The sequence below is a fragment of the Vigna radiata genome, unplaced genomic scaffold (genome assembly GCF_000741045.1).
Source record: "Vigna radiata var. radiata cultivar VC1973A unplaced genomic scaffold, Vradiata_ver6 scaffold_23, whole genome shotgun sequence".
NCBI lineage: Eukaryota > Viridiplantae > Streptophyta > Magnoliopsida > Fabales > Fabaceae > Vigna > Vigna radiata.
Window position 1 is genome coordinate 267341 of NW_014541837.1, and position 26127 is coordinate 293467.

Sequence of the window (26127 nt, forward strand, 5' to 3'; positions counted from 1 at the left end):
AATATAATCATGATAAATAGGATAAATATCCTAACATCCCTTCAACCCTCCAAGAGAAAGAATAGAAAAGGGATAAGAGATCATGAAGTAAACGAGAGAGAAAAGATTCAGAAAAGCTTGAGAGTATCCAAGTCCTATAGCATATAGCTTCAGTGTACAGTAACCATGAAGCATATTGGTATCCATTTCCCCCGGCTTGTAACAAGTTTTCACATTCTTGATACCATGATAACGGTAATTTTTGCCATTATCTATGGTGCAATTTTCTTGCCAAATCAACACTCCTAAAGCTTGAAACACGCTTGATCCTCCCGTTAATCTAACTTTGTGAATAAATTCAGCTTAGGTTATACACATTAGCTTTCATCACTAATTCCTCAAATTTTGTAGGAACTTTGTTTGCTTTGGAAAGACATTGAAGCTCTTGAAAGTGGAGAACCAAGGAAAAGCCTAGAAGATGAAGATTTGAAGATGTTTCTCTGCACAAGTGGCGCCCAAGCGCCCCTAAAGGGCGCCCAACGCCCTTCAGCTCGCAATTTGGCCATTTGCTCACGCCCAGGCGCCCCTGAGGGGCGCCCAGAGCCCTTCAGCTCGCTGTTTTCCCTGATTTGTCACGCTTGGGCGCCCCAGAAAAGGGCGCTGGGCGCGAATTTTTGCTGAGTTGGCACCCTAGACCTATAAAAGGCACACAGTTTTCGAGGGTTGTAACTTCTTGGCGGCTGAGACCTGGGGAAGCGTTCTTGCACCTCTTGGAGCTAGTTCTGGATAGTGGGAGCTCCCCTTTCCTTCTCCTTGAGTCTCTTCTTCACCATTTTCATTCCATTGTAAGCTCAAGCTCTCCATTAATGGAGAGCTAAGTTCATTTTGTTGGAGAGTGATGTAAACTAAGAACTTCTTGTAAATGCACTTGTTTTTAAATGAAAAATGCTTCATTCATTATTTGTTGGTGTTTTCGTCTTTTACTTAATGCTAGTTATGACTTGATCAACCATAGCTTGATTGTGGAGTTTACTTAAGGTTGGGAAACATTGGGTGAACCTTGAACTAGACTAAACACCTAAGAGAAATAGTGTCTAGGGATAGAACTAGGACCGTTAGTTGTCATAAACTTCTTTTCTTAATGTGGGTGAGTTTGTTGGATTACCAAGGGATTGGGATGTAACAAATGAACCTAGGCTATCTCACCAAGGAATTGGGTTTTAGTGATTTAGCTAGTTGACAAGAACAAGTAATTGAAGAAGAATGGTGTAGTGCATTTGCATAGGATGGAATTAGTTGAAATCATTCTCCAACATATTCATTCCACATATTTATCAATCATCTCATTTTCACGTGTTTTGGCCCCAAGTAATTCAAACGTTTACTTAAGCATAACTTTTACTTTCATTGCACAATATCAAACAAAAATGGAATCATTCTTTAGTTTAAATTAGTTAGTAATTATACGATAGTAGAGTAATAACGAAGTCTCTTGGAAAACGATATCCGGTCTTACCGGTATTACTACTTGAGCGATTTGGTACACTTGCCAAAGTCTCAACACACCACCAAGCTTTTGTTACCTCGGTTTCTTTCTTTATCATATAAGGAACAAATCAACGTTCATAAACACTCAATCTGATTCATTCATTCATCATAACAGAAATTATGCTATCAACAAATCTATGAACCCGGTTTAGGATGTACTACCATCAAATAACTATTGAGGTATCCCAACTCTGAGATATAAACAGAACACAAAACAGAAATAAAGTAACTCAAGATGAAGAAGAAACTCTCACAGTAGTAGTAGCCCGCATAGTAACTAAAACAATCAACGATTACAAAGCATATATAGGTTGATTCTTTAATGATTTTTGTTGGAGGCTATGTAGGATTTACTTTCTTCCTGTCAGGAAGGACACGATTGAGTCTCCAAGTTGAATTACAAGTCTGTGGAATAAAGCAGACGTTCAAGGAATCAACGATTTTGCATGTTTCCTAACCATCACCAATTCAAGCCACACGATGATGGACAACTTAACCTGCTGCTTGGAAATCGCCAAAATCATCATCTGGTACATCCTGTGTGCTTTGATCTTCAGGAGAATTCTCGTGTTCTGGGTCATCTTCAACCGTTTTGGGAATATCAGCATTAAAAGACTTATCAAGGCTGAGCTTTGTCGGTGAGTCTGTTGGAGACTTCTGCGGGGTGACAACAGGTGAAGATGGTGCTGGAGGAGGTGGTGGTAACTTAATACTAGTTAGAGATTCTTTTTTTCCATTCCTTTCTTCTGGGGATTTGTTCAGACCCTGCTCAAAAAACTTGGACTTCACACTGCTCTCACTTTTCTGCATGCAAAAGATAAGAAATAATAAAGATAATGTGCTGAAAAAAGAAAACAGCAACGTTCACAGGAGAAAAATGCAGAATTTCATACATTGGTCTTAATTTGCAGCACAAGAGTCTCTCCTTCTTTCAGACTGTAATCAACCGAGGAAGTTTGCTGGTAATGTTGTTCCATTTCCTCAGCAGTTTTCTTTTTATTCAGATATCTTTAAAAAGTTTAGGAAGAGACGTGCTTTCTATTTGTTAAAAAATAGTATGAGGACCTCCGTCCTCTAAGCCAGAATGAATGAAAAAATGTTTAAAGGCTGCCAAGTTTTGCAGATGATGAAATCACGAGATATATGTAATAAAAATAATAAATCTAATAAATATAGTTAATGGAGGATACTTCATATGATCATGTAAGGCGGCTTGGAAGTCATAAGCCTCCGTTCTTTCTCGGAATCCTATGCCAATAAAAGCATGTCGGAGGCGACCACCTGCATGATTCTCAAGTGATAAAGACCAAATTTCGTCTCTAATATGAAATAGAGGGCAGCAGAACTAACAAAACGTCATTGTGATATTTTAAAACAATTAGTGCAATAAAGCAAGATTATGACCACTAGGTCATGTCATTAACTGGAATTTATAGACAACCTGTGCAGTGAATTTGGAGACAATTCGTGCAAAAACACAGACTATATAAACCTTATTTGGATATTTTTTCCTATAAACAAACACATAAGAGAAGAGAAGAGAAGAAAGTAAAATGAATTAAACTTCTCCCACAAGTTAAAATTAGCTTTTGATGAAGCTAAACGAGAGAAGTTATACAAGTTCAAATGCACAAGTTGATTTTATCTTATGGGAAAAAGTTTAATTCATTTTATTTTCTTATAGTCAGTGTCTATAGATAAGTTAATCCACATAAGACCCAAAAGGTAAACAGAAAAAACTAGTTTCCTATATCAGTCTAAAACAAAACAAAAATGCTTGCAAGCTTCTCAAAGCTTTTACAAACAAGCCAGATTCAAGACAAATACAAAATAATTGATCATGGCAATGATTACTGATACATACTTTGATAGCATAGCAAGCTGAATTTTTTATTATATTTTATGAGAAGTAGAAACGAATTTATCATTTCAAATTACTTCAAATCAAACAGTTACTTACATTAGATTATACTATACACTTCCTTTACAAGTCCTACCCTGCTACCCAGCACATAGACAATAAGATGATTAAGAGAAGAAGCACAGAAATATGCAGACATTTTGACTCACCTATGTTCTCTTCAATGCGAAGAACAAAGTATCTGCAGAATATATAAGTATAAGTAGTTCTGAAGTGCAAAAAGGTATGGTAACAAACAACTTAAACTATCAACAGTCTGCGAAAACCACCTGCTGCTGTCAATAACAGGCTCCACTGGATGCGGCTCTCCATTTCTTAAAAATGCCCGAGCATATAATTCACCTAATTATATATTTCATCATAAAATTAAAAAATAAAGAAAAAAATTGTACATTCTATTAGAAGCAGATTCGATGTGGTCTTACCCGAGCTCTTATCTTCAAGTTTTATGATGCATTCTTCTCCTTTGCTAGTGACTTTCAATATCCCTTCCCATGCCCATTTGTTGACATCCCATTCATCAGCTCTGAAATGAATTTCACTAATATAAAAATCCAGGAATCCACACTCCAGAGCAGGAAAAAAAGTCACCAAATTTTCAAAATCAGAAAACCAATTTCTTCAGAAAGAACATTAACAAAGCCAATGAAAGACACAAAATAATTAAAAGCATAGCAGAAGTGATAAAACAGATCTAAAACGCTGAATAACATCACTTCTTTACAAAGGTAGAGTACATTAACAACTTCAATAACGCCAAAGATTCCCTAAATAAATCACAAGCATCACACATCAGTTGATCACAAACCTATATGAAGCTGCCCTCTTTCTTGGAGGTATCTGCATACATAGTAGAAAATCATCATTAGCTTTTACTCCACAAAAATTTCTAAATTCCAAGCGACCCATTTACAGAAAACTCAACTTTAAATTAAAAAAAAAAAAAAAAAAAAAAAAAAAACTAAAGCAACATTCAGTGTCATCATAATTCCTAAACAAGCTGAAGTTATTAATCAGCACACTAACATGAAACTTGATCATCTGCACACCCCCACTAAGCTGTAAATTGAAATCACACCCCTCTCAAAACCCATTGCCCAAAATCGAATTTTGAGACAAACCTACGAAGAGAAAGACGGAAGACTCACTATGTAGACGTAACACTCAGGCACTTGAAACAGAACGAGCTCGATGGGTTCGGCGTCTTCGATTTCGCCTCCACTTTTCTGAATGCCTGGTTCTTTCTCCTCCTTTTCCATGATTCGGAGGCACAGACAGATCAAAAATTTGGAGGTGTAGAATTAGGGTCTTAAGAAAAGCGATCTGGGTCTGAAGAAGAAGAAGTAGATTCGGAGATAAACCTTGCCAAAAGGGATTCGATCTGAGATTAGGGTTTGGTTTGAATTTTTTTTTTTTCTTTTTTTTTTTGTGAAGAGAGAGAAAGTGAGTTAAAGGAAGAAGGGTTGTCTCTGCTTGGTTCGTTCTGAGGAAGGAGATGACGCTGCACCCAAACGGTTCTGCATCGGAGCAATGGGCACCGTCAGATTGGAAGGTCTTTGGGATCTAACGGTGTGATGGGTATGGACTGACTCGAGCACTGATTTCTTGCTTTGTTTTTAAGTCAACAAATAATAAATCCAATAACCAATATTACCTGCAAAATATTATTGAGAGAATAAAGAGGAATATGCTCAACAAAATTTCTGAGTTCGTAATTTTAATTTTCTTTTTGTATTTGTAAGATTAGTTTATAGTTTCCTTAAAAAGAAAAAGGATTAATTTATAGTTTTTACCCTACAAATTCAATTCGTAGATATTTAATATCAGATTTTGTAAATAATTATATTTTGATAACATTTTTTACAATATTTTAATATCATTTATATATAATTATGTGATTGTTTTAAAATTATTCTACGATCAATAATGATAATTATAAAAACCAACATGAACTAATAATATAATGATATCTAAATAGTATTAAAATATTGTAAAATAAAGTTGTCAAAGTATCATTAAGCTATTTTTGATACCGAGAGTAATTTTACTCATTGAATAGCCTGCAGCGTTATTATATTATAACTAAAATTTGTAGAAATTAATAAGAAGTTTTAGGCTTAATACTATTATTGGTCCTTATTTTCGTCATCTTTGTTCGAAATGATCCTAATATTTTTAAAATGTTCAATGTAGTCCTAAACTTTGTAATTTACGTTCAATTAAGTCCTTTTTGCAAACGATATTTAAATTGTTAACGACCAAATGTCCAGTGCAATCTGTGAATGAAATGTCATTTATTATCTGTCGTGGATTATTTAAGGCGTATTGAGGTGGATTTATTATTTTTGCCATTTATTTAATGAAACCCCATACTTTTATGAGGGTGGATTCTCAAATTAGGGTTTTTACTTTTCTTCTGTGAAAGTGATAGTGACGTTGGAGGTTAAAAATCTTCTTGCCAATCTTGGTGGTTGAGTCATGTCTGCTTCCCAATCTTCTGCTTCTTGCTGCAATAGCTTGGTGCACTGAAGTTGTCCTTGTTCACATGGTGGTGGTTCAATGGGGCAAGGGTTAATCCCCATTTGCAATTGTGGTGAGATGGCAGTGGTAAAAATGGCTAGAACTTCAAAGAATGCTGGAAGACATTTTTGGAGCTGTCGTAACTACAAGGTTATCTAAATAAAAGCATTTTTAATGAAATCCCATTTTCTTGATGTGTTTGTAATTAACATTGTGTTTGAAGTTTTTGTTGTTGATCAATAACAAAGTGGAGCTGGTAATGTGATGTGTTGTAACTATTTCAAGTGGTGCAATGAAGAAAATGTTTATGAAAGTAATGTTATTATTGCGAGGCAAAGGAGGGAGATTTATGATATGGAGAAGACAGTGAAAACTTTGAAGAAAATGATCCAATTATTAGTAGCAGTGGTGGATGTTGTTATTGTAGTGAACATACTTATGTTGTGTGTATGTGTGTTTTTAGGTTGATGTGTTGTGTATGTGTTTTCGTTCAAGTGTTCATGTGTTTTATGTGGCTGTTGGGGAAAATCGGTAAGTGTATCGAGTCTCACAAGTAATATAAAATAGTAAGACCAAGTATCGTATTCCAGAGGACTCTCGGTGCTAAACAGTCGTGTGAGGCAGAGGTTTTTCATATGATTCTTTCTTTTTTCTCTCTTCCTCCTTTTCTCCCTTTTTCTTTTCTTCCTTCTCTTTTTCTTCCTTAGAACACTCCTTGGGGTAAAAAGGAATTTTTTCAACTTTTTCCTTTTCTCTCTCAACCTCTTCTTCTTCTTTTCTTTCTTCTTCCACATTCTTCCCCTCTTCTTTTCTCTCAACCTCACTTTTTATCTCTTCTTTTCTCTCATTCTCTTCTTTTCCTCTCTCTACTTCATCTTTTTGTTTTTCACTCAACCTTTCTTTTTCTTCTCTATCATATTCTTTCTTTTCTACCTCATTCTCTTTCTCACTCAAACTTTCTTCTTTTTCTCTCTCTATTTTTCTCTCATCCTCTCTCTTTTTTTCTTTTTCTTTTTCACTCAACCTTTCTTCTTTTTTATCCTCTACTTTTCTCTCATCTAAAACCTCGCAACTTTTGTTGACAACATCCTTGCATTCCTCTCTAGGGTTCATGTTGTCCTTGATATAATCCAGCTTCTGAATTATGAACCTGCACTGCGCCTCCATCCTCTTAGATGCTGCTTGAGTACTTTTCCGAATTGAGAGAGATTCCCACTTGAACTGCTTGAGAGCCTCCTCAAGTTTTGTAGTACTGTTGGCTTACGGTGGTCTAGTGAGTAGTCCACCAGCTTGCTCAAATTGACTTTGATTCATGCTTGAGTAAAGTTCCCACTAGTGGTTGAGATTACCTTGGTAGAATTACATCCTGCCCAGACTAAACAAAAATCCTAGAAAACACAGTTAGCACACAAACAAAAAATAAAAAGAATAAAACACAAATTTAGAAAGAAAAAAAAATAAAAAATAAAAATAAAAATAAAGTCAAAGTTAATCAAGAATCACACAAATAAAATAGCTAAAACCGTGACTTCCCGACAATGGCGCCAAAAACTTGTTGGAGCAAATCGGCAAGTGTACCGAGTCGCACAAGTAATATAAAATGGTAAGACCAAGTATCGTATCCCAGAGGACTCTCGACGCTAAACAGTCGTGTGATAGCAAGATTAATTAAGACTTAAATAAAATAAAAAGAGATAATTGGGTTTGGATGCAAAAACATAAATTTAAATATGAATGCAATTGATCAATAGCAAAGGAGTACATAGATGAACGAATGTTGATTAATATGAGAGGGGTATGTTGTTGGGGTTAGATTTCACCAAGTTCCTTCTCATGTATATAAGAATTATTTTTTATGCATTAATGCCAATGTCACTCACTAAATTACCTAAACCCGATCTCTCGGTGAATAAGCCTGTCCCAAATTACCAGTTCATACAATTCCTAACATTCCTAGTAATAAGATGTGAAGATCAAAAGATTAAGACGACTAAGACTCGTACCCTCATCCCTGAGCAATATTACTCTTGGGAGTAATTCAACAAGAACTTGAATTGTAAGGAAGCTCCTGACACTCATGCAATTCATAAATTATGCTAATGAATGAGTTAAACACATCAAGCATTGAAATAGATGAATTACTCTGACAATTAATGGAAAAGCATATGGAAATAAGAATCAATTCAAATACACGAGAGTTTACAAGGTTACATCATCCCCAACAACAAATAGAAATTAGTTCCTCATAGACATAAGGGAACTCTATGAACAATGGAAGAGAATGAGAATGAGAAAGCCTAAGAATTTTTCATGTGTCAGTCGACATTGTGGATCACACATTCGACTGTGTTTCTGTTCTGTTTGAAATTTTGTTAAGCCTACGCGCTCTAACGGCTATATTTTTCAAAAGTTAGTTAAGACTGTATGACCTGGTTAACTGTAATAAATGTGCATTGATTTTGTTGACTGTGGAGCCTTTGTGTTGATTGTCTATTATAACTGTTTTAAAACAGTCGACTGTATTAGTAGGTTATTCGACTGAGAAGCAATCTGATATAACAGAAAACTATAAATAGACAGAACGTGAATTGTTCTGTGACTTTTGTGATCTGACATTTTCCTTTTCCTGTTTCAGATTGAATTCTTTGTAGCTCTAAGAATTCTCCAAGAAGACAGTGGTGATCTTGCTTGAGAAAGATTCAAAGGAAGGAGTCAATTGGTCATACTGTTTGATCAATATCTGCACAAAGAAGGTGCTTCTGTTTGATATTGAAGGCTTCGCATCCTGTGAAGACTGCTACATTTGATTGAAGGCTTGGCAACCTGTGAAGTTTGTTGTGATAGGCTTGGCATCCTGTGAAGAGTGTTGGTGACATGTTGAGGATTGTTCGACGTGGGTGCAGATTGCAGAAGAGGGGATTCTTGCTACAATTATGTTTTTGTGTGTGCAACTGTATATGGTTTTGGGTTAGAGAGGAGATTTATATTTTTGCGTGGTGCTTTTATAAATTCCTTATTGTAAAAACCGCAACCATTATAGTGCATTTGCTTCTTGAGTTGGAAGGACACTAGATGTAGGCATTGTTGGCCGAACTAGTATAAAAACCAGTGTTTGATTTTCTCTATCACTGCACTCTTTATTTCTAGTTGACTATATTTGTTTAGCAGTCAACTGTGTTTTTCCGCTGCACTAAATATTCATTACTTGCATTTCAAGGAAAGATCAAAAGCTTTGAATTTTCATACCAAGATTGCGAAAATATTTTGAATTTGAACTAACACCAATTCACCCCCCCTCTTGGTGTAAAACGAAGCCTGCCTTATTTCCTAACAAGTGTCGCATGCAAAATCTGTACTCTGCCCCAAGTAAAAGTTTAGAGATAGTTGGTAGCAAACCCTGTGTAAAGGGACCAAATTGAACATTTTTAACAAATATGGGGACAAAAAATGATATAAGTTATACATTTAATATTAGGAACAAAAAAAAAGAAGAAATACATATACCTTTTGTTGGTCACACATAAAAGTGCATGAATCGCATAGTTCACTACCCCCAAGGTCTTCTATCAATAACTCCAAAAACCATGTCCAAGTTTCTTTATTCTCTACTTCCACAATTGCATATGTCAAAGGTAACATCTTATCATTAAGATCTCTACCAACAGTTGTTAATAACTCTCCCTTATACTTTCCTTTCAAAAACCATCCATCCAAACCAATAAAGGACCTACAAGAGACGAAACTATCTTTGTAGGCTTTCAAACAAAAATAAAACCTCTGAAATTTTGTCTTTCCATTGTCACTATCCATTTTAACTTTCACTACTGATCTAGGGTTTCATCTTAATAATTCATGTGCATAGTCATATATTCTTGTGAACTGATTTTAAAATGAACCTTTAACTTTGCATGATGTTATTATTTTTTCCCTACGAGCTTTAGAAATTGTGACATTGGTATTCCATTTCCTCAAAGCTTTTGATATTATTTCATTTATCTTTAATTTGGGATTTTCATGTAGTGAAGTATCTAATGTCTCACTCAACCACTTAGTGTTCATCATTTTAATGTTGAATTGCCTACTGCAAGTATGTATATCCAATATTTTTCTCAATTGTCATGTTTTACATCCTTCCAAATACCCACAATAAGCCATCTATGGACAACTTTTTTGGGCACCCAAGCATCTCGCTCGTACCCTTTTGTTATCATTCTTAACAAACTTCAAATTCCTCCTCACATGGACTGCATAACTTCTAATAGCCTCCATAAACTCATTTTTATCCCTAAAATTTGTTCCTACTTCCCACTTGTATTCTGACATACATTTTTGCTTAACAGATGTCCCAAATGGACCAGAACTTTGCCTTTTATCACCTGCATCCTCAGTTCTACTTTCTTCTAGAGTTGCCAAAATTGTGAGTCTCACTCATCATCAGACAACCCCTTGTCATTTGGTTTTTTGTATCTATATGCACTATCATTTGTTTCTAAATCACAGTTTTCTTCATTTACATTAACTTCTAGTGACATATACCCTTCTATATTATTATCTAGTAGTTCATTAATATGTACATCAACATCCACTAGTCCTTCATCCACTTGTCCTTCATCAACTACTCCTTCACAAACTTCACCATGCACCTCCCCTGCATCATTATCCTCATTTGAAGTAAAATCTTCAATCACTACTTCTTCCTCCCCCTGCATGTGTTGTTCATCCATGTCCTCCACCTCTACTTCCTCGTCCCCTTGCACCTGCTGGTCATCTATATCCTGCAGATCCAATTCATCCAAAGCATGCACCTCCACTTCATCGTCCAAACCCTGCACCTCCACTTAATCCAAACCCTAAACTTCCACTTCCTCCTCATCCCCACCTATATGGCTACCTTCTCCACTATCTAAACTTGCATGACAGAGAAAAATAACTTCTTTATTTAATTCATTTTCAACAACCTTTGACTCATCATCCACATCGTGAACCACAAACAAGTGAACTTCCCCAAAATACTTGGCAACATTTAACATGTTCATTGCATCTCTATCATCATGCAACTTATGCAAAATATTTTCAATGCAATAAAATAACTCAATGACTTTAATATACCCCAATTCCTTAATGGCATCTACCATTTCAAAATAACTCCATTTGTCATGGTTCACACTCCAATAAGTCACTTCCCCACCAACATATTCAAAAGGAATCTCCTTTACCAAGGTCCCACTATGGTGGACCACAATATTAAACCTCTCGTTAGACATCCCAAACACAAGCCTACAGAATGAACTTTGTGGGCATGAGACCACTATGTAAACGCTAAAAGTAACTACTAAAAGTTAAAGGAAAGAAAACCAAAAACACAAAATCGACAATCACCCACACACAACCAATTATAATATGTTACAGACCAATGGCTTACACACTAACATCCTAAACACTTTACATAAATGTTCAACAAAATCTAATTTTGGCAAAATCTAACACTGACATTCAAAACATTTTCAACATTTTAAAAATTTGTTCAAGAAAACATTAAGACCAATGCGACTGAGCATAGATTAGGAACGTAAACCTGACTTTGCCAAAGATCAATGCTTCCAATTTCAACACGTAACTAATGTTCGATTTCTTGCAGATTTCCCTACCAAATTACGATCAAACCTTCAGACCTCAATATCCTTAATTTAATTTTGAAAAGAAAAACCCTAATATCAGAAATACATTTTCAAAAAACATAAATCCACCTCACTATGCCTTAAAGTGTCCATGTCAGTAGTTATAAATGGCATGTCATTCACTGTTGGACATTTGTTGTTAATGATTTACACGTCGTTTGCAAAAAGAACTAAATTGAACATAAATTACGATATATAGGACTACATTGAACATTTTAAAAAAAAAATGAAGATCATTTCGAACAAAATTAACAAAAATTGGACCAACAATGATATTAAGCCTAAAAAAATTACTTTTAAATTATATAATAAAATGTTTTCAAATTATATAATTTAAAAATTATTTAATTTTTAGATTGCATAATCCAATTTATTTTTAAATTATATAATTCAATTTATTTTTATATAAAAATGATTTTTGAATTATACAATTAAAAAACAAACATACAAAATTTGGTTAAAAAAAACTAATTTTACGTATTTCTAAACTTAGAAGACTAAATTGAACCAAAGTTTGGGACTAATTCCAATTTTTAGTAAAAATTAAAAGACAAAATCATATTTAATTCTTATATTTTAAACATGTCCTTCTCCAAACTATTATTAAAAAAAATGTTATTAAATAATAAAATATTTTAGGGTTAAATATGTTTTTAGTCCCTATACTTTGAGACGATTTTGGTTTTAGTCCATTTTCAAACTATGGTAAAATTTAGTCCTTCAACTTTAGAAAACTCTGGTTTTAGTCATTTTTACCAAATTTTTTTAACTTTATTTGTTGTTTCAAACGCGTTTCTCAGTTAACATTGAAGTAAAAACGTGTCAAACAGTGTAAACAATCCAAATGCTATAATAAAACGTGCTTGAAACAACAAATAAAGTTAAAAAAATGTGGTAAAAAGGACTAAAACCAGAGTTTTTTAAAGTTGAAGGACTAAATTGTACCATAGTTTGAAAATGGACTAAAACCAAAATCGCCTCAAAGTATAGGGACTAAAAACATATTTAATCCAATATTTTATGAAGTTAATATAAAATTCAATTTTTAACATAGGCGTGTTTATGACGTGTAATAATCAAAATTTTATAGTGAATTAATACACTAACTAAATGTTATATAATTTATTTAGAGACTAAACACAATTTTATAATAATTTAGAGACATTTTATAATTAAAATTTTGTATTAATTTTGTTCTATAAACATTATATAAGTTTCACTTTTCATAAATCAGATACTCCAAACATCACAACATTTGAGTGGTAGAAATGTGTTTATTTTTGGATGAAATTTAGGTTCACTTATAATACCATCTGCATCAGAAAGCAACCCTAGTCCTTTGAGAGATTCTTATCCCATTCTGGGAGAATATGGTGCAAAGCGAAATCTCATCGAACCTTCTTTGTCATTTTCTTCATTGGATATGCCAAATTGTACCACTGCAACATCATAAAGGATGATCCTAGGATTCAAGACATAACTTATTTTGTTTGCCTTTCTCTGCAAAAGCTTTTGAACCCATTTAATTAAACCATTCGCTATTTTAAAAATATTTTCCTTTGTTACGTCACTGTATATACGTGCTCAATCAATCACTGTTTCAATTTGACCAACTATTTTATTATGTGGTGGATTCCATTGCACAAGCACAACGTCAAAACAAATATAGAAATAAAGCTTCTTTTTCAGGCAAAAGGAAAATCCTAAATTCAAACTTTTTATAAATAAATTTCGAAAAATTCCTTTTAAATGAAAAATAAAAAACTATTGAAAAAAAGGCAAATTTATTTAATTTACATTTTTAATACAATTAAGTTCTCACCTTGACTACACGAACATGTTGTTACGGAAAACGATAAAAATGAAATTATTAAATATTATGTCTACAGAAAATTTTTACCTTTTTTTTTGTTATCTAAGTTAGTTATAATTTAGTGTTCAGTTTAGTTCTCACCTTTAAAAATGTCAATCTTTGGTTCTTAAATTATAAAATTGTATTAATCAATCCCAATCATTAACGAAATCAATGAAATATGTACCAAGTTGCCATTCAGATACGAAGATTTTGCAACTTTCAAAGAGTCCACAAGTATAAAAGAATATAGATGAGACTGATTTGATACATATTTCATTGATTTCATTAGAATAACATTTTTTATAATTAAACGACTAAATGTTGACATTTTTAAAAGTAAAAACTAAACTGAAGATGAACTTATAACTTATAACTTAGGGACAAAAATGAATTTAAACCATTTCTTTATAAACTAAAACTAATATTTATAGAAATTCTTTTACATTTTTATTTTCAATTTAAAAAAAAAGAGTTGTTAAAACAAGTCTCAGCATGTTTGTAAGTAAAATCAGATCCATTAACGAACAGTGATTTAGATTGATGCTTCACTAAACTTTAGGAAGGGAAAAAATAGTGGCAATGTGTGGTGTTGATCTCACCTACTCATGCACGCTTGCAGATATACACGGGCGTACAAAAGAAGTGGAGATTTCTCACCGACACCGTATGGGCGCACTTTAGCATACACCACTCATTGCTCACAGTATAAAATCCCCCAACAAATATACTCCTGCTTCACTCATTGAACCCTCCTCTTTCCACCCAAACAGACACACTCTACTCCAAATAATGGCGGCTGCGACGACGTCGTGCTCTTCTGCAATCTCTGCCGCCTCTGATACCCTTGCCAAACCTTCTTCCAGAAGCTTCTCCGCTACCAGCCTCGCTCTACAATCCTCGTCTTCCAAACTCACCTTTAAATCCCTAAGGATGAGCCGATGCGCCGCCGCTCTCGGTGCTCGTATGGTGGCGGCACCGTCTGTGAAGACCCCCACGCAGCTCGATTTCGATACGAAGGTTTTCAAGAAGGAGAAGATTAACCTCGCCGGACACGACGAGGTTCTCGAAAGCTTTCTTCCATTTCCAGATTCGTGAATTTAAATTTCTTTTGTTTATTTTTTTATTTTGATTCATTGCAGTATATCGTGAGAGGAGGCAGGGATTTGTTCCACTTTTTGCCCGACGCTTTCAAGGGGATCAAGCAGATTGGTGTCATCGGCTGGGGATCTCAGGTGACTTTCGAGGATTCGTATTTAAGTAAAGGCTAAAATGTGTTATATGGGATTTCATTTATAAACTTTATCCGATCCATGTTGTGGGGAAATCCATATAGTGGAGAATCTCGATTCTCAGTGGTCAAAAGCTTTTCGGTTTAGTTCTTGCACTCTGGGCTTGGAATCCCGTGGAAAGCGCAAAATTAGTTAATTTTATTTATATTTGAGTTCGGAGAGTCTGTATTTAATATTTTGTTTAAGCTTAAAAGGTTATGGCTTAGTATTTTTGTTCCGATGATGTTGTACCTCCTAGCTTTGATATGATTGCTAACAAGGCACTGTGTTTCCAGGGACCTGCCCAGGCTCAAAATCTNANGGACTCGCTTGCTGAAGCAAAGTCCGATATTGTGGTCAAGGTGTGATTCTTGTTTTCATTTGTTATTTAGTTCAGTTTCGTTTATTTATAATATATGAAAGTATGCTGAAATTNTTGATTAATGGCTGGCTGGCTGATTAAATGTATTGTTTGTGGTTTCAATGATTTAAAAATCCAGATTGGACTTAGAAAAGGTTCTCGTTCCTTTGCTGAAGCTCGGGCAGCCGGGTTTACTGAGGAGAATGGGACTCTTGGTGACATATGGGAAACTGTCTCGGGCAGTGATCTTGTGATGTTGTTAATTTCTGATTCCGCACAGGTTAATTAGTTTAACTCAATGCTCCATATACGCATTATGATTCTTCTTTTGCCGTTTATTTTGTTTCTGAAACTGTCTGATTATTAGTATACGACGTTATTCTGCATTGCGCGATAATAACAATAAGGTTTTTCGAGTATCAGTTTCTTGTAATAAAATTGCTGGGTTAATTTCAACGTGATTAATCAGAAATCAGACTTGTCTTCTTTTGGAACTGTAAGTATTTAGATATTATCATCTACTTCGCCAAAACTGTACCGGTAATGCAGCTTACTATTACCAATCCACCATGATTTTCATACCCCAATGGCATTATATATTCTTTTACTTACTTGATCACCATCAATTTACAGTTAAATCCTACTGGGTTTCATCACCACTAGTTAACCGTTTGCTATTACCAGCTTCCATCACGGTCACAATTCTTAATTTGCCCTATTTATTCTTTTTAAAAAAATTATTTTATAGTTCTGTTTAACATTTTCTGAAAATATTATTCCAACATATTTGTAGCAGGGCAAGATAAGATTTGTCCCAAATCTCAAAGATTTTCTAAGAATGTGATACAATTTGTTTTCTGAATTCCTATCAGGTTACAGACCTGTTGGTATCGTGGTGCCTTAGTTTTTGCTATAGCATTCTAACACTAATGAAAAATGTACTTTTTCGAATATCTGTTTTGTCAATATAAGTAGACAAAGTATATCTTGCTGTAGTAATTTTGGTGTTTTCTCATATAGTTGCTTTCAATATAGAAACTTTAATATTTTTATTTATCTTGCAGGCTGATAATTATGAAAAAATATTTTCTCATATGAAACCAAATAGCATACTTGGGCTTTCCCATGGTTTTCTTCTTGGGCATTTGCAGTCATTGGGACTTGACTTTCCAAAGAACATTAGTGTAATTGCTGTGTGCCCAAAGGGGATGGGTCCATCTGTAAGGAGGCTCTATGTGCAAGGCAAAGAAATAAATGGTGCTGGAATTAATGCAAGTTTTGCCGTCCACCAGGTTACTTTTGCTCTGCCTCAGTTTGTCTCTTCACTTCCTGCGGGTCTTCTCTTATGTTGATTGAATAGTTTATTTTATTTGAGTAACTATTTGTGCATGCAGGATGTGGATGGTAGGGCTACTGATGTTGCTTTGGGATGGTCTGTTGCCCTTGGTTCTCCATTCACTTTCGCCACTACATTAGAGCAAGAGTACAAGAGTGATATCTTTGGGGAGAGAGGTGAGAACTTTGCAACGTTTTGTTGTTTTTTCCTTGATGGCGTAAGTTCTAACGACAGCCATGGATGTTTGTAGGCATTTTACTTGGCGCTGTTCATGGAGTTGTGGAATCCTTGTTTAGGAGATACACTGATAATGGAATGGACGAAGATCTGGCCTATAAGAATACTGTCGAGTCTATAACTGGAATTATATCTAAAACCATCTCAACCAAGGTTGTATTTTTACTCTAGTCTAGCATTAATTTTTGTCTGTTAAACACCAACACCCTTTCCCAAAACCCTGTAGAATCTGCCGGATTGGGATTTCTTTGAGTACTGACTAGCCTTTTGCGCGTATTGGTTTTGGACAGGGCATGCTAGCTGTATACAATGCTTTATCTGAAGATGAGAAAAGGGAATTTGAGAAAGCTTACAGTGCTTCTTATTATCCTTGCATGGACATTCTGTACGAGTGCTACGAGGATGTAGCCAGTGGTAGTGAGATTCGCAGTGTTGTTCTGGCTGGACGCCGCTTTTATGTAAGGACATATTCATTTTCCATTTAGAGTAGTCAGCCTTTACACCACCGACTTTAAACAATACATGTTTTACAGGAGAAAGAGGGTCTACCAGCTTTCCCGATGGGTAACATTGATCAAACCCGCATGTGGAAGGTTGGTGAGCGTGTCCGTTCTACAAGACCAGCAGGTGATCAAGGCCCGTTATATCCTTTTACTGCTGGTGTCTTTGTGGCATTGATGATGGCCCAGGTACTGGTGGAATTTTACTTGCTATTATTTTGGGAATGGATCCACATAGTTTCCTGCCTGTACATTTGTCTCCGTTTGCTTTCAATTTTGTGCTTGTGACTGATTAAGTTAACTATCAGAGACAAAGGGATGCTTTTTTCTGCGATAGATATGTAGAGCAAAAATGGAGTGTGTATTTAATCTGTGATTACTAAATTTGTAGATTGAGATCCTGAGGAAGAAAGGGCATTCCTACTCCGAAATCATTAACGAGAGTGTCATCGAGGCTGTTGATTCTTTGAATCCATTCATGCATGCTCGTGGCGTTTCTTTCATGGTTGATAACTGTTCAACCACGGCTAGGTTGGGTTCGAGGAAATGGGCTCCACGATTTGATTACGTTCTTACCCAGCAGGCCTTGGTGGCGGTGGACAATGGAACCCCTATTAACCAGGACTTACTCAGCAACTTTCTTTCGGACCCAGTGCATGGAGCCATTGAAGTCTGCGCCAAACTGAGACCCACAGTTGACATTTCTGTGCCAGCAGATGCAGACTTCGTTCGTCCAGAGTTGCGCCACTCCATCAATTAGAACATATTATGGCTTTCACCTGGAATATTTTCCGGTATGCTGAACTGCAGTTTCTTGTTAGTTTGAGGTTTCTAGTTTTGTTTTTATGAATGAATGCTAGTATGTAAGTTGTATTGTCATTTTGTAGTTTGTACCTCCTGTGTTTCTGCTACCGAGTAAGGAACTTTAACTTAAGTAATCTACGTCCACAAATGCGACCCATGTCAATTCAACTTTTCAAGCATGTCCTCGCAAACCTTTCAATTATTCTTCAAAGCAATTCCAACCATTTTTAGTGCTCCTGGACAATGCTTGTCGACCACCAACCTTTGTCTGGAAAGCTTATACCAAATCGTTAAATAACCTAAAATCAATGTTAAAAACTTTTCTTGGTATCAGTTTCCATTTAAATATTTTTTTATCAGTTCACGTCAGTATGTGTCTAAATTTAAAAGAATTTTTCTTGCAGTTATTCTAGTAATTTACCATCTGATTTTTTATTTTCCAAAAACAACAATTCTAAGCAAGATTTTGGTTTGATTTAGAGAAGTTTAAATCCAACTGGAAGGTGGGATTTTTTCTACAAGATTCTTCTAAAAGAGAATGAAAAACATAAAATTAATTTTTTTTTTCATAACACAAAATTAGCTTACGTAAGTTAAGTTGTAAAAATTTTATGTGGGAAATTAATTTTATTTTTCTCTTTCAGAAAATCTTAAGTAAAAGCTGTTCTAAAGAATAATTTTTAGGCATGACAACACTTTAGTATGGCCTCAGTTCGCTTATATTGTGAGTATAATATGCTATTTTTTTTGTTATGCACATAACTTACAAGATAAAAGTTAAAAAGTTTAAAGATTATGTTCCTCATTAAAATGATTGAAAACTAAATGAAATTAAGCGATGGGTAACCTTTAAGCCCTAGTTTAAGAAGTGAGGAGTAAAATAAGAAGAAAAAAAAACCTTGAAGCCCTAGTGGTGTAAATGCCACCGTGGCTGACTTGAATGGACTGTGAAGTTACATGTTACGCTACATGGGTAAATATATAATAAAAAAAAATTAAAATGACGTAATGTATGTGTCACCACGTCTTATGACAAGGTTCGTATCTCTCGAGGTTTATTGGAATCCGACACCGGAAGAGTAGAACAGTTACACACGACGGTGAAGGGCCTTCGAGAATAATTAGAATTCTATCTTCACGATAGAGTCGCTCTAAATGTTACATCCACCTTCTCAACGCTCACTTCTGCACTCTCCTTCCTCGACCATAGATTCCATACCCAATGCGCCCTCGTCGATGCTCCCAACTTCGTCTCCAAGCTCTAAACTCAGTGCGTCGAGTTGGATCGAGCGCTCGATGAGTTAACTCGGAGAGGGTCTCGTCGCTTACGCCTCCTTCTTCGGTGAAATCCACGGCCTTTCCAGCCACGTCACTGATAGGTTGGTTGCCCTCTCCTGCACTGTCCTGCCAGGTTCGATTGGATAATATTTTTTGCCTTTTTAGGTCATCTTACTGCGTTGAATTTTGAGGAATGGTTTTGGATTTAGTTTTGTTGAGTGAAGATGGAGGAAGAGGTAAAGCGGATGATAAGGGTTTCAAAGAGGAACTTGCGACTTTAGTGAAGGAAGTGGCTAGGTTGGAGACGGTTCGTGTTTATGCAACTTTTTTTTTTTCTTTTTCCTCTTTCTTTTAAAGTGTGCAAAATGAAGAAGATTGTTAGAAGAATTTTTATAAGATAATTCTGTGACTACAAGTCTCCTCGGATTTCTAATTCTTTTCTTCGCCATCTAGCATCTGCTATTGATTCCATACTTATCCGCTGCCAAGAAGCTGAAGGTTTGACAACGACAATGCTGTATTAAAGGTTACAATTTCTGTCAATGCTGCTCATTACTTTGAATATGTTATAAAGGAATGGTCTGAAGATGTCTTCTTCCTTGAGATGGGATGGGTGAGGATGATGAGGCAGGAATGGAAAGTAATGCTAATATTTATGAAGGGATGCCAGAAAGTTTCAAAAAGGTTATTTTTGATGACGAGATAAAAAAGCTGGAAGAGTTCAGAACAGAGTAGGTTGAAAAGATATCCCTAGTCATTTTGAGGGGGTTTTGACGCTTTCTCTAAGGACTATATGAAGAACAAGAAGCAATGGTAGAAGGGTGAAGAAGGATGGACTGTGTCGAAGGCTCTAGTAGAAGCCCAGAATTATTTGCAAAGTAAAACTTCGGTGGTAGAAGTGGCGCTGGTGATGTGGAAGATTTGGGATCGGGATCCATGAAAATCGATTCGGGGGTGATGAAATGTGGGGGTGATGGAAGGTGTTGCCGCCGATTCAGAATATCATAACAAGTAAGTGCCACTTACATTTTAAAATTTTTAAAGTATTTACACATGTAATGCCAGGTAATCATCTAACTTCACAGCTCAGTCAAATTTAGCCATGGTGGCATTTGTTCCGTTAGATTTTTAACCGGTGTGAGTGAAAAGGATAAGATTGAACATTTTTTAACAAATTATGGGGTCTTATTGAACTTTTTTAGAAGGTAGGATCATTTTGAACCAAACCCCTAAAAATAGGGAGCAAAAGAGGTATTAAACCAATTAACAACTTTAATGTGTTATTCATGCATCGTCATGCACAGTGTTTGCATAAATGCATAGTGTTTCGCATCGTCATGCATGTATAGTGTTTGCATAAATGCATAGTTTGCATATTTTTCAAATTATAATTCATTGAGTTATGTATGTGTTTATCCCTCCCACAGTATCTTTTATGTGTTATTCATTCCCATTACCATCACCCAATGGTGTCCTGACACGTATGGTGAATAGGTAGAATGGGAAAATAATTGTTTATTTGCACGTGATACTGTACAATGGAACATCAGTCGTCATCATTAACATAATTGATTACAAGAAACTAGGTAGTAGCAGCATTGTTGTGTTTCCCATTTTAAGGGATCATATAGAGGCCCGTGTGGGAATAACCAGTGAAAACTCAACTAAGAGGATATTTATTTTATAGCTTAATTAAGTTCATATTTTTGATTATTGAGATGATTTGAAAAAGAAATAATAAGTTTTGTTGGGGAGAATAAAGAAAGAAGAGACAGAAACCAAAGTGGAAATTAAGAGAAAGAAAGAAAGTGACAAGGGGGTGGAGGCTTGCTGTTGAGACTGAGAGTGAAAGGGAAGTGAAAGTAAGAAGGGATTGAGATTAGGGTTTTAAAAAATAGAAAGTAAAATTAGTAAAAGTAAAAAGTAAAAAGAATAAATTTGGAATTTAAAAAAAACTTGGAGAAGTGTAAGAAGAAGATGGAGTGATGGAGGGAGCATCACTCTCGAAAGTTTAATTAACAAGTCTTAAACCTCAAACTATAAAGCTCATATACAATGTTTAAAATTAAATTTATGAGATAAATAGTAACAAACTATCTTTAATTTATAAATCATCGATACTAAAAGCACATTATATAAAGAAGGTTTAATACATCTTTTGGTCCCATCTTTTGGGGTTTTTGTTCAAAATGATCCCACTTGTGGAAAAAAATCACTTTAATCCCTTATTTCATTAAATGTTGTTCAAAATGGTCCCTATGGCAGACGACGTTAAATTTTTAAAGTGAAGTTGTTAGCGTGGCAAACGTCTATCCACCTATACCCAATTTATATGACGTGACTTTTTGAAAACATTTAAGAGTAATTAAAAAACCCCTAATTAAAAACAAATTAGAAAATTAGGGTAATTAAAATACCCCAACCCTAATTATTTTTCAATTCTCGCGATTGGAGAGAAGGGTCTGGGTTCATCTCCTTCAACTTCTTCTCCATTGCTTCCAGATCTTCACACTAACAAAACAAGTAACCCCATATTCATAAAAGATCAAAGTTATAGTTTTTCTAACAGAGCTAGCACTTAATCTATACCTGAAAAGATATATGGTTGTCCTGGGGATCTAAGTGTTGAGCATCGGAAGGCAATCTCTGATCTTCTTCCTTGGACTACACCAATTGGATACCGACTCCATAGTTGAACAACCATGCACCCTCAAAGTCCAAAGCTTGGGGCCTCTCAGTCTGAACAAATCCCAGCACCTTTGTGTAGAAATCTATAGATTCCTTCATATTTCTACACAGCCTTGAAACGTGGTTCAGAGCCATCAATGGAGGTCGGTGAACTTTTGCCTAATGAACAACAGATGAACCCAGAGCCTTCTCTCCAATCGTGACAATTGAAAAACAATTAGGGTTGGGGTATTTTAATTACCCTAATTTTCTAATTTGTTTTTAATTAGGGATTTTTTAATTACCCTTAAATGGTTTTAAAAAGTCACGTCATATAAATTGGGCACAGGTGGATAGACGTTTGCCACGCTAGCAACTTCACCGTTAAAAATTTAACGTCGTCTGCCATATGGACCATTTTGAACAACATTTAATGAAATAAGGGACTAAAGTGATTTTTTTCCAAAGGTGGGATCATTTTGAACAAAAGCCTCAAAAGATGGGACCAAAAGATGTATTAAACCTATAAAGAAAATACTAAAAACTCTTGTAAAATAAATTATATTAAATATTTTATTTAAAAGTTATTTAAAACTAAATGTAAAACTTTAGAAAGTAATAAGAGGCATAACCTTTCCTTTTCATAAAAAACAAAATTCTTTCTTCACGTTCGTCAGTTTTTTCCCCACCTTTTATCTCCATTCTTTTTTTCAACTCTCACTTCTCTTTTCTCTTCTTAATAAAGAACTATCATGAGATAGTCGTGGAAACCTTTTCAAACTAACTCAATCAAGAATTCTATTAAAGTAAGTAAAACTTTTTTTTTCTCCTTGAATCCCTTCTTTATTTCATATCAAATTTTCTTCTTCCCTTTTGCATGTGTTATCTGAACCTCTTAGGGTTTCTATTTTGATTTTTGTTCCAAGGGAGTACTTGGATAACTAATTTGGGCTAATTTTTGTTGATTCTAGAATCCTGGTAAGATTGTGAGTTTTGGTGTCAATTGAAAAAAAGAAGTAAGAAGAGCTAAAATTTTGAACATTATAATTTTTATGTTGTATATGGTTGTAATTTGATATTTTGGGTTGGTCTTCTTATGATTGTTCTATGATTGTAAGAGATGAAAAATTCCTAACTTTCATGTTTTTATATGTATGTATTGTGAAAATTGAGGGTTTTCTGTGAATGTATGTTAAATGAGTTAAGTTGGTCAAATAAGAGGTTTATAATGAAATTGAAAATGTTCTAGACTTTATAGAAAAGCTTGAAATGAGTTTTTGGTGTGCTTGACATTAGTTAAATTACAATGTTTTGTTATATGTAGACCAATCTGGTTCTGGTAATCAATTACCAGATGTAATATTTTGTTATTTACAAACTAGTCTGACTCTATAATAGAAAAGATGTTTTGAGAGAACATATGGATGTATAGTTAGAATATTATGATTATTTGTTTGTCAATATTCTTCCTAAGGAGGAAGAGTGTGACTAGTTACTTTAATATTATTCATTGATTATAGACACTTACTTTGAAGTTATTTTTAACTCTACTTTACTCACAAACTTATATAGAGAAAGGGGTTCAACTAGTGAAAAGTGAAGGAGGTTCCTATAGCTGGTTACGAAGGTCGATGACCCTTTCTGTTAAGTTATAAGGAACTACCTTATCATGAGGAGGAGGAACCATGTACCATTACTTATTTGTAACACTTAAGGAATTTAATTTTTTGAAAGATAGGTACAAAACTTCTAGAATAATGCATAAATCCTAATAAATTGAGTCAAGAGTTATCTATTTATAAATGAGTGTTCAATTGTAAAATGTATGTTTGATGGTGTTATTTAGAATTTATTTGAATTGTTATGATTTATTATAGTTATCATTAGCTTACCCTCCTTTATTTGTTTGTTGTGATGTTTCTTTTACAATGATGACTTCTATGATAAGCAAATGATGTTACAAGCGGTAATAGTACTAGTTAGTAAACAAAAAATAATGAAATGAGTTTTATTGGAAGAGATGTGCATAAATATACTTATTAATGTGAATTATTAATCCTATTTGTGTTTTTGAAGAATTTTAATAACTTATGAAATTTGAAAGACTTATTACATATGAAAAGTACTATAATAACACAATGCTATTTGATGTATTTGTGTATACACTCTTCTATCTCCATGACCAGTTTTGTTTAATACTTGACTTGTAAAAATTCAATAAAATAGAAATATTTTATAATTCTAGGTTGTTACATGCAACCATATTCGAATACATACATGAAAATTATGCATAACACTCCTTGGTTTCGAACACAAATGTAAAAGTATGGTTGAAAAGCGATTTATGTTTTGCAAAGTTCTTTGTTCTACTTTAGTGTATTGTTTTTTTCAAAGAAAATATTTATTTAAAACGATTTTCTAGGAAGAAATTGTATCTTACAGTGTAACAATTTTGATTCACGTCAACGCCCTAGGTATCATAAATTCCCGACAATAAATATTGTTTTATTTTTGTATATAAAATATAAAATAATTATATATATTTGAAGACGTTAATGTATTCAATTTTCAACGCACGAACCAAAGAAAATCTCATATTAAATTAACAAATCTAGGTGTATTTGCTTAGCGAAAAGATGAGAATAATTAAGCAACTAATAATTATGTGGAGTGCATATTAATTAGTTTATATTTACTTTCGGAGCTTTATTTATTTGACAATGGAGATGAAAAGGACATGCATGCATGACCATCACAATCCAAATTTCAAAACCTCGAGAATGGTGAAGCCATAAAAAAATAAGAGTAATCATGCTTTATAACACTTTTACATTAGTAGGTTTTTATTTTGGTCCTGAATCTCAAATAGTTCATTTTCTTTTTTGACGTCTCAATTTAGTTTTTATTTTGTAAAACTGAAGTAACTAGAGGTTTGTCGTCGAATTGGACAAACAACCATTTCATTAATCTAACGTTGCATTACAATTGAATTTTGTATTAAAAATTTGGATTGCATATATATAAATTCAGATTTAGAAAAGGACAAAGTAGGCAAAATCTAAAAGTTTAAGTGCAGCCCCTCACCCGAATTCAATCTTCGATGGTTCCATATCTTTCACCAAGCGAGATACCTCAAAATTACACCAAATTATATTTTGTTCATACTTTCTTCATACTGCTAAAAAAACCCAGAATTCCCATCATCAAATTTTCAAAAAAAGAAAATGAAAGATAAAGATTCAAAAGAAAACCAAGAAGAGCCAATTGGGGTTTAACTGAATGTAGACATTCGCGGAGACGCCACTGCGAGTCTTGAGAAGCTCGAAGCTTGGCCTCTAGGGTTTCCGCCAGTATGGTTATCCCTAAGGAATGGTTAATGGTTTGTTTAATGCAATCGTCCACTTGTGGAGACAAATCCATTGGCGCAATTGATCGAACTTAACCAAAGCAAAAATTCAAAATTTGTGCCGGCAACCAATCCTCACGACTCCGACCATGGTTTTTGTTTTCGCGTGAGGTTCTCTTTTCCCGCGCTGCACCTTCGCTTGCAAGAGGGAAGTGCCCTCGCTTTCGTGAACGACGCCGACTGCTGCTTGATCGTCTACTCCGGAAACATCCTAAGGAAGAACGATTTCCTTCATCAACCTCCGATTTGGCGCGACTTGAAAGTTGGGGTTTCCCCTTTCTCTCCTCCTCTTGTTAGAACTCGTGACCGTTGTCATTAGCGAGGTTGGTCGTCACTGCCACTATCGATCACCCAAGGACGTGGTCGTTAGCAGGTTGTCGCCCTTCATGGCTGGTGATTATTTCTCTCCTCCCTCTGTTTCTGCACCTTGATTGTGATTGTATAATACTCCTGAGAAAATTCTGATTTGTTGTTGTTGTTGTTGTTGTTGTTGTTCCCTTTTCAAGTATTATGCAATCAATCTACATGAAAGATAAGGCCTAAGAGTCCTTTGGGAGAACGATATTCGGTCTTACCGTTTATATTACTTGATAACAATTTGGCACACTTGCCAGGGGTTTAACATCACTCCATTCCATTCTCGCTCCAAATAAATATCAGCAATGGCGGCATCCACCACCATCTCCGGCGATGAGTTGACAGATCTAACTCATCGAACGCCCTTTCTCGGTCTCCAATGTGTCATATATATATATATATATATATATAT

At 34.8% G+C, this 26127-nt stretch overlaps 2 protein-coding genes and 1 long non-coding RNA gene across 4 annotated transcripts; 2 read left to right on the plus strand and 1 right to left on the minus strand.

The window, feature by feature from the left end:
- Positions 1–1601: 1601 nt before the first annotated feature.
- On the minus strand, positions 1602–5070 carry LOC106778490 (adaptin ear-binding coat-associated protein 2). Its single transcript, XM_014666460.2, has 8 exons — positions 4597–5070; positions 4257–4288; positions 3874–3974; positions 3718–3790; positions 3598–3629; positions 2718–2808; positions 2421–2535; positions 1602–2331 (listed from the first exon to the last, which is right to left on the minus strand). The coding sequence occupies exons 1-8, from the start codon at positions 4705–4707 to the stop codon at positions 2020–2022; spliced, it is 867 nt and encodes a 288-aa protein (XP_014521946.1). The 5' UTR covers positions 4708–5070; the 3' UTR covers positions 1602–2019.
- Positions 5071–14223: 9153 nt separating this feature from the next.
- Positions 14224–18183, plus strand: LOC106778599 (ketol-acid reductoisomerase, chloroplastic). Its single transcript, XM_014666571.2, has 10 exons — positions 14224–14560; positions 14641–14733; positions 15066–15131; positions 15270–15410; positions 16195–16422; positions 16525–16642; positions 16717–16856; positions 16994–17161; positions 17237–17392; positions 17595–18183. The coding sequence occupies exons 1-10, from the start codon at positions 14291–14293 to the stop codon at positions 17961–17963; spliced, it is 1749 nt and encodes a 582-aa protein (XP_014522057.1). The 5' UTR covers positions 14224–14290; the 3' UTR covers positions 17964–18183.
- Positions 18184–18632: 449 nt separating this feature from the next.
- Positions 18633–23866, plus strand: LOC111240692. 2 transcript variants are annotated; one of them, XR_002666222.1, is made up of 3 exons: positions 18633–19592; positions 19739–20296; positions 22924–23138. It is a non-coding gene; the product is annotated as an uncharacterized LOC111240692 (long non-coding RNA). The 2 variants fall into 2 exon arrangements; XR_002666221.1 differs by lacking the exon at positions 22924–23138 and adding an exon at positions 23525–23866 and having other exon boundaries at positions 18636–19592.
- The last annotated feature ends 2261 nt before the right edge of the window (positions 23867–26127 follow it).